This window comes from Bos taurus, chromosome 9 (genome assembly GCF_002263795.3).
Source record: "Bos taurus isolate L1 Dominette 01449 registration number 42190680 breed Hereford chromosome 9, ARS-UCD2.0, whole genome shotgun sequence".
Lineage (NCBI taxonomy): Eukaryota > Metazoa > Chordata > Mammalia > Artiodactyla > Bovidae > Bos > Bos taurus.
In genome coordinates, this window is record NC_037336.1 from 50364455 (window position 1) to 50376423 (window position 11969).

Here is an 11969-nt window from a genome sequence, read left to right on the forward strand (position 1 = left end):
AAAAGAATACGTATGGAGAATTTAAAAAGATACAAATGAACGTACTTATAAAACAGAATAGACTCACAGACATAGAAAACAAACTTATGTTTACCAAAGGGAAAAGATAGAGGGAGGGATAAATTGGGAATTTGGGATTAACAGATGTACACTACTATATATAAAATTAAAAAACAAAGACCTATTGTGTAGCACAGAAACTGTGTTCAGTATCAGTAACCTATAATGGAAAAGAATCTGAAAAAAAAATGTCTACTAAAGCACTTGCTGTATACCTGAAACATTGTAAATCAAATATATTTCAATTTTAAAAAGTTTATAAAAATAAATAGGTACTAATTTAGTCTTTGAAAAAGTACTGGAGTAGTATCCTTGAGATTAACTTTCAGTTAAGTATACTGGACTTTATTTTTATATATGTGTTACTGAGGGTAGTAAGGAGAAAAGAGGGCAGCAAATATATAAAATGTTTCATTTCAGAGAGAAATTACTCAGATGCTAGATAACGGGTTTTATCTTGACAAACAAATCTCTGTTCCTTTATTGTAGTACAGTGAACTCCCCAGTGATGGCCTATAAAACAGCTATACTTACACTCGAGGATATAATAACGTAGTTTTTGATACTGAAAGTTTTAGGTACTGAAAGTAACATAAGCTTTTAACTCTTTAAATCTCTATCAGTTAGATGGCATGAATGGCTTGAGAATTTTTTTGTCTTTAGCAGCAGTATGCTTCTAGCTAGTATGACAGCCACAGCAGTGGCCAGTGTGCAATTCAGGAAATAATTCTTCCTCCCAAGGCCATTTTTTTCCTTCAGAAGTAAGTTTCAAGGACAGCCAATTAACTGTTGGCTCAGCTGGTAAAAAATCCACCTGCAATGTGGGAGACCTGGGTTTGATCCCTGGGTTGGGAAGATCGCCTAGAGAAGGGAAAGACTACCCACTCCAGTGTTCTGGCCTAGAGAATTCCATGGACTGTTATAGTCCTTGGGGTCGCAAAGAGTCGGACACGACTGACCGACTTTCACTTCACTTCAAGCAGGTACTGGCTTTGCTTCAATTCCATGAGTGCCATAAGCTACTTTTTTTTTTTTTAACAAAATAACAATACCAAAGATGTGATTTTGTTCTGGGTGTTATGCAGATAAGAAACAACAGGCTGCCACTTTTAAATTTTATCTTTAAAAAGATAAAAAATTTTTAAAATCTCTACATTAAATAGTAGATTTCCCAGTTTGATTTTTTTTTTTAAGTGTCCCCCCCCCCCCCAAAAAAAATCGCAAAACTGGAGATTGTCCTCCCTTTTCTCCCAGATGCTTTGGACTTGTTTTTACGTGTAGTCTTCCTTTGGTTCGAACAGTCTTTCCATAGTATTTTTTAGGTGATCACCTTGGCTTTTACTTAGTATGGTTGCTAAGAGTGACTATGGAGTATTTCTTTGCCTAAAGAAGAATCTACCTTTTAAGGTGTGCCATCTGAATACTGAAAACCTAACGCTATACAGAGACAAAACTGGTATTTCTTCTATCTGAAGTAAGCCTCATTTCTTGCTTATCTGTCCATTTTGTAGCTAAAAAAAAAAAAGCAAATTTCAGTAACCAGTTTAGATCTGGAAACTGACTTTAGTTTTTTTTTTTTTTTAAGTCAAATGATTTTAGGTAAAAAGCTTAAATTTACAGCTATGAAAGTTATACTGAGTATATGAGTGTGGCCCATTTATCCAAAATTCTACATACCACTCATCTCAGGACCATTAATATAATGTATATTAATTAAATCAATCTCTGGGCATGATGTGCTTCTAGTTATTTATCTTAGGAAAACTTAACTAAGGGAAAAAATTGAAATTGATTCTCAAAAGCCATCTTGTAATCTTGTATTTCCTCTCTTTAAATTACCAAATGAGATCTGTAGCACAAAAGTGTTATTTAGAGAGAAATTTCATTTTTCTGTATCTGTTTCATAGACTTTAATTTGGGGTTTTAAAATAGAATATTTAAGATAATTATTTTATGACATAAACATGAATTTGGGTGGCCCAAAAAGTGCTGTTACTTTTTTTTAGGATAGTGATGAGGAAGATGAAGACACTGAAAATGTTGAGGCTGCAAGCAGTGGAAAAGTCACCAGAAGTCCATCTCCAGTTCCTCAAGAAGAGCAAAGTGAACCAGAGATGACTGAAGAAGAGAAAGAGTATCAAATGGTAGAATGTTAAATTTCTTCCCTTTACCATGTACAGGCTTAAAAAATTTTTATTTGAGATATAATGACATTCAGCATTATATTATAGGATTTATCTTGTTAATAATTCAAAAAAATTTTTTGGTTGGCTATCTTAAACTTGAGAACTTGTAAAACAATTATAAGATGTATATTTGCTAGGTACTATTGTCTGCAAAATCCAAGTAACTCATAATATATGAAATCACAGCTTATAAAGCAGTTATTAAGCACATTTTCTAATATCGACAGCTTGATTAAATAGTGTTTTATTAATACTACATGAGACCCAAGAGAACATTTCCCTGGTGGCTCAGATGGTAACGAATTTGTCTGCAATGTAGGAGACCTAGGTTCGGTCCTTGGGTTGAGAAGATCACCTGGAGGGGAGGGCATGGCAACCTACTCCAGTATTCTTGCCTGGAAAATCCCCATGGATAGAGGAGTCTGGTGGACTACAGTCCATGGATGGGGTCACAGAGAGTCAGACATGACTGAGTGACTAAGCACAACATTATTTTCTAAAGTGTGTTTTTTGTATACTGTAGAAGATTAAAAGAATGTATAGAAAAATTTAGGAAGCTCTAGGTTTAACACAGTTAAAGATATTTCATTGAAAGATTTCACAGCCTTCAGTGTCTATAATGTGTACTGTACATTTCTGAGATTGGGTATATAATATGCTGTGTTTCTCATGTTGGTTGGTCAGTGATCTTTGGAATGTCCTTAGATGATGCTGATTCGATGTACTCTTATTTTAGTAGATGAGTAATCTGGATCCCAGAGAGGTCCACATTTGAAACAGCTGTGGGTAGCCAAACAAGTGCTAGAATGCAGCTCTTACTTCAAGTCTATTGTATGCTATACGATGGTAATAAAGAAAAAAAGGATTTCATTTCACAAAATGCAGTAATTGCCGTTTCCTTATTTTCCTTGTTTTTTCCCCTTAGATTTTACTTTGAGCTGAGGGTTAATGTAAATTCCAAAGTGACATAAGAAACTAGTATTTTGGTGCTTACTAATAATATTATTAAGTGAAAGGATATTCCTCTCAATTTAAAACACTTCTGGAAACTTTTATTAATAGGGACTTAAAAAAAAATGTTTGTCTCCAGAATTAGACTTCAGTGTTTCTGCTTTACAGATAAATTCTTATATATATTTTAATCCATATGATTTAAAATGTTTTTAAAGTTCTGATAATTTACAATAATTTTCAAGATACTCTGTTCCTTAGAATAGCTAATCTGATCTTTAAAAATGTTTTATAAAATGGCTTTGCCTTTTAATTTTTTTGAAAATTTCAAACTGTGTTAGTAACTGTAATAATTAGGAATAAAAAACAAACGTATAAAATATCCTTCCTTAGATGTTGCTGACAAAAATGCTTCTGACTGAAATTCTACTAGATGTCACAGATGAAGAAATTTATTACATAGCCAAAGATGCACACCGGAAAGCAACGAAAGGTATATTGTGGGTGTTCTTGGTTTTCTTTTTCTGGGGCTCTTTGGTTTTGGTGGCTACTCTGGACTTTTTTGTTGTCCTTGTTGAATTACTAGCAGATTATGGATCCTCTTGCATGTTCTAACTCTTTGGGAAATATTAGATTTGTAGACACCATATTAAAACTATACATATATTTTTGTTTTATCCAGCCTACCTAAGCACAAATTAGCAATTTTGCTATTGTTCTATAACATGTACTGTGGAAAATTCTTGATGTTCAATTTTACCTGATTTTTTTTTTTTTTACTATATAGATACCATGGTATTAGGTGTATGATTTCTAATGCATTTAGTTTGACTACTGAATTATGAACCTTCAGAATTTTCACAGTTACCACTTTTAATTCTTACAGAAGCAAGTAATATGTCCCACCCCCCCCATAATTTTAGTAACACTTAAAAAGTATATTGAAAGAATATTTTAGTTATGGTCCATACCTCAAAAATAAAAATACCGGTGTATTGGTCAACATTTTCCCTCATTATCAACCAGTTTCAGCTCACATCAGAGTTATAGTTTCAAGGCCAGACATACTACTGGTTTAAAATGAATGTTATGTTTTTAATGTTTCTTCTCTCCCCAAAAAGCAGCAATAGTAGTAGATTTAACAATACCGTAGACTCTCATGACTATGAAATCGTGGCTATTTGTGTTAACATGTTGTTCCTGTTGTTGATGTGATACAAAGCTCCTGCAAAACAGCTGGCACAGTCCAGTGCACTGGCTTCCCTCACTGGACTCGGTAAGTATTCTCCTTACTTGTGAGAGGGCCTTAAAGGGAAAATCACACTTACCTTGTCTCTCTACATGTTCTGTTTAGAAACTGTACTGGGCCTACTCAGTGTATAAAATTTAGGTCTTAGGGTTATATCAGTCTCTAGAAGGTTTGCTTTTTTTTTTTTTTTTAAACTAAAGCATTCACAGTGAGATTATTACAAATGTGGTGACTAATTCATAGTTTATTAGTACAAGTTGTAATAGTACATAATTTAGCCATGATAGCATTTAAGCTCACTTTCATAATTATTGAATACGTGCCTTAGGGAAGAACCTATCCATAAATGCTTTTAAGGACCTTTATTTAGATTGTATTGTAGCAAGTCAAGTTTTACCATAGAGGAAAGGGTTTATCTTAGAGCGTGATAGTAGTGATGTTCATAATTTGCCATTTGCATGATACAGTATCAAGTGTATAAAAGCTTGAACTTGCCTTTTCCGAATCTGCATTTCAAATTAATATTTGTGAGGATCAGCAGAAATGGGTAAAACCAAACGCCCATATGATTTTGTTACGACTACTATCTAGATCACTTCAGGGTGGGGAGCAGTTATATAGCACCTTGCCATTTCTGTACCATTGAGAATTACAGTATTCTAATATTGTTAGGAAAAAAAAATATTTAGCATCCCTTGGATTTTTGAACTTTGAACAATGAAAGAGTTAATTTTAGAAATATTTTCAGGATCATCATAAATTTGTGTAAGGTAGTTTGAATTGATTATGCTTTAGTAAGGCTTTGTTACTGCCCTATTAAATAGTTTTGTTGGTTAGCAGGGACAATAAGACAGTCATTTTCAAGATTCCCTATGGTGAGCAATATATGAAATATTCTTGAAAGAATAAGATATTAAGTATCAGTTTTCTTGAGGATTCTGTATACTCCTTAAGCATTGTAATTTATACTCCTCCCCACCCCGAATAAGCATATTCTTCCAAGAAAAGGCAATGAAAAAAGAAATGAACTTTCTTCTCGGACCTTAAAAAGTTTTTAGTGCATAGAATAATGTTTACATGTGATAGACTGGGCTTTATGCACACAGGTGGACTGGGTGGTTATGGATCAGGAGACAGTGAAGATGAGAGGAGCAACCGAGGTTCTGAATCATCTGACACTGATGATGAGGAATTACGGCATCGAATCCGGCAAAAACAGGAAGCTTTTTGGAGAAAAGAAAAAGAACAGCAGCTGTTACATGATAAACAGATGGAAGGTATATCTTTTAGACTCACTTAGTGTTTGTACAGTTCAGTTTGTATTTCTTTTTATTATTTTTTAATGAACCTAAAAATAACAGGATAGAATCAAAGCTAGATTATAAATACTATATGATGTAATTGAAACTAAGGTTTTTGACTCATTTTCAATTTTTATCAAACTTAAAAGTCAAAATTAATTATATTATTCAAAGTATGTAGTTTCTAAAAATTAAACTTTTTTTGTTTTGGGAGACATTAATTCTATTGACTGTAAGTTAAACTATTTGGTGTCTTTTTATTTCTCATTGAAGTTCCTAAAATGAAAAGACCTTTGAAAGGAATACATTATAAACTATTGAAGAGTAATTTGTAGCTAACATATTTAAGGACAGTAGAGGACTTTTTAGAATTCAGTTGAGCTTCCCTGGTGGCTCAGAGGGTCTGCCTGCAATGTGGGAGACCCAGGTTCAATCCCCAGGTCAGGATGATCCCCTGGAGAAGGAAACGGCAACCCACTCCAGTATTCTTGTCTGGAAAATTTCGTGGACAGAGGAGCCTGGTAAGCTACAGTCCATGGAATCGCAAAGAGTCACACACATCTCAGCAACTTCACTGTAGAATTTAATTATGTAAAATGTTATTCATGTGTACAGCTCTTAGTTTATATAATGATACTAGGAATAGTGAAAGAATATTTACATAGACTTTATTGTTTGAAAAATCTTACTGGACACTTTCAGAAGTAATTATTGAGCTAACAACCAAAAATTTCCTATAAATAACTAATTACCTTCAGGTTGCTTTACTGTGTAAGAGGGAAATGTTTTCTTACCTGCTTTACTGTACCTCTGCACTTTGGTGCTCCATTGTTGTACTGTCCAGACAGGTAACTAACTGCATGTAGCTACTGAGCATTTCAGATGGAGCCAGCTTAAACTGAAATGTGCTGTAGGTATAAAATACACACTAGACTTCAAAGACTTCACAATACACAAAAAAAGAGCAGAATATTTTGATTTTCTTTTTAACTCATTGGATGTTGAAATGATTTTTTATATATTGGGTTAATAAAATATGAAGATTAATTTCAAACCTGTTTCTTTTTAGTAGCTGTTAAAAAACTGTTTAGTAGCTGTTAAAAAACCCTGAATTGCTTACTGCATTTTATTTCTGTTGAACAGTGCTGCTCTATTTTTATAGTCTTACGGCTTGAAATTTGCTAGTATGGAAGTTTTTTCATTGTATGTTTGCCTGTCTTACTATTTTTGTCTTTTTCTGTTTCAGAAGAAAAGCAACAATCAGAAAGGGTTACAAAAGAGATGAATGAATTTATCCATAAAGAGCAAAATAGTTTATCACTACTAGAAGCAAGAGAAGCAGATGGTGATGTGGTTAATGAAAAGAAAAGAACTTCAAATGAAACTACGTCAGTTTTAGAACCAAAAAGAGAACATAAAGAAAAAGAGAAACAAGGAAGGAGTAGATCAGGAAGTTCTAGTAGTGGTAGTTCCAGTAGCAATAGCCGAAGTAGTAGTACTAGTAGTTCTGTCTCTAGCTCTTCATACAGTTCTAGCTCAGGTAGTAGTCGCACTTCTTCCCGATCTTCTTCTCCTAAAAGAAAAAAGAGACATAGTAGGAGTAGATCTCCAACAATTAAAGCTAGGCGTAGTAGGAGTAGAAGTTACTCTCGAAGAATTAAAATAGAGAGCAATAGGGCTAGAGTGAAGATTAGAGATAGGAGGAGATCTAACAGAAATAGCATTGAAAGGGAAAGACGACGAAATCGAAGTCCTTCCCGAGAGAGACGTAGAAGTAGAAGTCGCTCAAGGGATAGGCGAACCAATCGGTCCAGTCGTAGTAGGAGTCGAGATAGACGTAAAATTGATGATCTACGTGGAAGTCTTAGTGGAAGCAGTCATAAGCATAAAGGTGAGGTTAAAGAACAAGAGAGGAGAAAGGAGAGGAGTCGAAGTATAGATAAAGATAGAAAAAAGAAAGACAAAGAAAGGGAACGTGAACAGGATAAAAGAAAAGAGAAACAAAAAAGGGAAGAAAAAGACTTTAAGTTCAGTAGTCAGGATGATAGGTTAAAAAGGAAACGAGAAAGTGAAAGAACGTTCTCTAGGAGTGGTTCTATATCTGTTAAAATCATAAGACATGATTCTAGACAGGATAGTAAGAAAAGCACTACCAAAGATAGTAAAAAACATTCAGGCTCTGATTCTAGTGGAAGGAGCAGTTCTGAATCTCCAGGAAGTAGCAAAGAAAAGAAGGTTAAGAAGCCTAAACATAGTCGATCGAGATCCATGGAGAAATCTCAAAGGTCTGGTAAGAAGGCAAGCCGCAAACACAAGTCTAAGTCCCGATCAAGGTAGTATACTTTTTAAAGTATTTTGTCTGATTTTTAAAAAAAAAAATTTGACTGAATTTATTCAAAGTTGAAAGTGTCCTTTCTCTCTCTCTCTTTAATAAACTCAGTTTGGTACTTGATAAATGATCATAATCATAAGTAATTTTAGAAATCCTATATAATAATATTTATTTGAAAATTGCAGATTCTTTAGTATAAAATACATTTTTATTTTTAAATTTTATCTTTTCCCTTTCTTTTTTTCAGATCAACAACCCCTCCCCGTCGTAAACGCTGAGGAATGATGTGGCAACAATGCCATGATGTTTAAAAAATTCCATGAGTTTTAAGGGCTTGTCTCATTATAGAGGCATATTGTGGCTGTGTAGGTGAAACCAGAATTTTTTTTTTTAATCTGTAAATAGGTGTACTTTTTTCAAATGCTGCTCCAAGTTACTTAATAGGATTTCTTTCTATTACATTTTTTTCAAAACATAGTGCATAATAAGACTATAAACATGCCATTCTCTTTCAGCTGTAATGTTCTTAAAATTATTCTTGAATGTACTGTGATGTCAATAAAGCTCTTTAGTTCATTTTTGTTAAACTCTTGCACCTTAATTTTATGATTTTAGTCTAAGGAACGTACTTTTATAAAAAGGCAGCTGGAATTTTGTATAACAGGTTTTAAAGGTACTTCCTCTCATCTCCCCCAAAGAAAATGGTTTTAACTTAATAGTTTGTCAAAGTTTGTAAATTGTACCCGTGGATTTTTGTCAGATTCCAACTATAAAGATGTAGAAGAGGGCCAGAAACAGATCTTTACTTTTCATTTGGAGGCATTTGACAGCTTTCTAAATTTTTCCTGTTTGGGGGATTTTCAAGTAATATATTCTCTGTGTATAAAATATGGTTCACTCCTGTTAATGAAATTGCTAGAATCAATCAGACCAGTGCACCACTAGAATTATTTATAAGGAATGATTGTGTTTGACACTAATAGCAATTCAAGTCCGGAACTATATCCTGTAGTTACCACTTCTATTTTAAAGTGTATTTTAAACACTTAGGGATTACTATAGAACTAAAATTCATAATTGAATATGTTTGTTTATATTTTTAAAGTATAATATAACCTCAGCACAGTGGAAGAATACTGTGTTATGCAGGTTTGTGTCAATTTCATAACATTAAAATGATTTGGTTTTGTCACTTTCTTAAAATTATGATCAGTGAGTGGTCTAGCAACTTAAGGCAGTCATAACTTAGGAATAAAATGAGGCTCTGCAGGCACTGAAATGCTGAACTGCTTCTAGGGTCCATTTTATATGATTACTCACTTGTGCCACAATAGATAAACCTCTGGAAACCAATGCTTTTACATCTTAATTTAAAAAGGAAAGAGCAGGTGCAGATCACAGAAAAGTTTTAAAGTATGCCTTCTTACCAGCAATAGTTCATTTGAAAGTAAGCCAGGTTTTTGCCAAGATCAGTGTTTCCTCAAAATGAAGGTAGAAATAGACTTGTAATAGTGTGCTCTTGTACCTCTACATAGGTTCTTAAATAATTTTGAGCAGTTATGCATTTATCTTGAAGAAACAAGTCAACTGTGAATAAATGCATGTTTACCAAAATGATTGTTTTACAGTGCAGTTCTGATATTTATAAAGTTGACATTTCACACAGTAACTTTTAAATAGTTTGGAATTCTATATAGTTTAGACATCAGTCACATCTGGAGACAAAATAAAGGAAAATGTGCAATATTTTTTATGTAGATGAGCTTAACACCGTGTACCTAATTACAGAACTAATTATCTGATTAATTTGTAATAAATAAGTTGTATAACATTTTCATATCTTAAAATGTTTTTTAGAACAATCTTCAAGTGAAATAATATTTTCAAAATAAAATTCTACAGAAAAATTCTGGCTACGATATGCACATTTTTGTTCATTTAAGATATGAACTAGAGCCAAAAGTAGTATTTGACAGTTTGGTTTACTCTGCCATAATATACCAGCTTATCATTTAAAATCTGTAGATAGTTTTAAAAGCATAGTCTTAATGTATATGATTACTAGTAAATATATCAGTGTTAGATATTTGGGTTTTCAGTTTAGAAAATTCATCATTTCATTGACATGTAATGAAGTATGTTTACCTTGAGTCGTAAGATTTTATAAAAAATAGGGCTTCCATGATTTGGGATGTGAATGCTAAAACTTATATATAAATTAATTAGATGTGTAATTTGGTTATGAAATCTTTTCTAAAATGACACCACCAGAAAATTAATAGATTAATTTTTTGAGATAATTATTTGTCTGGATTGGTTAATAAAAATCTGTCTTAAGAGGTTTTCTTTTAAAATATTTCTAGTGTATTAATAATCATACTTGTTTTTGTGTAATGGGGATAAACCACACCATTAAGAGAATAAAATGTAATTTGGAAGAGGTAATTATAAGATTTGTTTCAGGCCCCTAAGTATAAATAAAGACTGGTGTGGAATTTCAGTGTACATGTTTCCTACCCTTGTAAAATGTCTTTTTTTAAAAGCATCTATTTCTAATGGTATAATACATAATAGTTAAACTTTCCAAAAATTATCTATTTTTTAATGTCTGAGTTACTCTTTTTCTTCGAAGAAAGACATGAACTATAAATAGTAGTTATAAATTATTAAAGTTTCTAACCTGTACAAAGCATGGTGTAGTGGAAATAGATTCATTTGGATTGTCCTGGCTCTGCTTCTTGATGGTTTTGGGCAAATCACTTAATCACTGTGGAACTCATTTTTTTAAACTATATAAGGTCTTAAACACTTCTAGTCCTTAAGTTCTTCAGTTTTAAGTAGAATTTGTAATATCTAAACCTAAAGGAGAAGATGGGCTTAAAATAACTTAATAGCCCTTAAAATAACTTATGTGTGATGAGTTACATTTATACCCTAAAGGTTTATTAGGTGTCACCCACAGGGTTTTCCTATTTCCTATTTTGATTTTGGTAATATGAAGATAAAATTACCCTGAGTTACCAATTTGTATGGAAATTTATAAATACAGAAATTTACCAATTAAACCTGAGTGGATGTAGTAGAGTTATTTCAAAGAGATAAAGCTGTTCCCTGTAAGGGAGAACTTTACCCTTAACTTGAGTTTTAAAAGTTTATATAAAGTTATAAAATTGAATTTCAAAATATTAAATAGATTTTTAGTTTTATAGCAAAATAAACTGTAGATTCTAGTTTACAGTATGGGTGAGACCATGGAGATGATCTGGGAAATAACTCCAAGGACAACCATACATCACATAGCTGCTAGTCCTTCCAGCACAACTTGTGTTTAAGCATCATTGGAAAAGCCTTTTGTTGATACTTGTAGAGGAAAATTCTGTAAGCTAGTTTTGCTTAACTGAAGCAAACCAGTGGGTGTTCAAGAGACTTTGTTTCCTCTTGGTATTAAGGCAAATCACTGCCTTTGTTGTCGAACTGATGTGAAAGCAAACTCACTTTACTTTTTCCTGGGATCTCACTCCAGCAAATAAAACACATGCTAATAAATGTTCTTTTGTGCAGAGCTTTCTGCCTTCAGTTGGGAGAGAGATTGAGAAGGGAGCTCTGAAGACAACTGATAAATTTGCAACCACTTAGGAGGTAGTCAATATTTTAGTAAGAAGCCATAAGGAAAAGGCCATTACTGAGCAGTAGATTTCACTAATTCACCAATCTGACTCTGTCGGTAAAAAATGTGCAGTGATTTTTTTTTTTGCCTTTAATGTTGGAAATTTAGCATTGTTCTTACCCAAGGAAAGGCTGTTGCTGCTGCTGCTAAGTCGCTTCAGTCGTGTCTGACTCTCTGCGACCCCATAGACGGCAGCCCACCAGGCTCCCCCGTCCCTGGGATT

At 33.2% G+C, this 11969-nt stretch overlaps 1 protein-coding gene across 1 annotated transcript; it reads left to right on the forward strand.

Annotated features, from left to right (window-relative positions):
* Nucleotides 1–5427: 5427 nt before the first annotated feature.
* On the forward strand, nucleotides 5428–10579 carry PNISR (PNN interacting serine and arginine rich protein). Its single transcript, NM_001078097.1, is given in 2 exon segments — nucleotides 5428–5723; nucleotides 6994–10579. Coding segments are annotated over 2 exon segments (1299 nt in total). The 5' UTR covers nucleotides 5428–5515; the 3' UTR covers nucleotides 8085–10579.
* Nucleotides 10580–11969: the final 1390 nt, after the last annotated feature.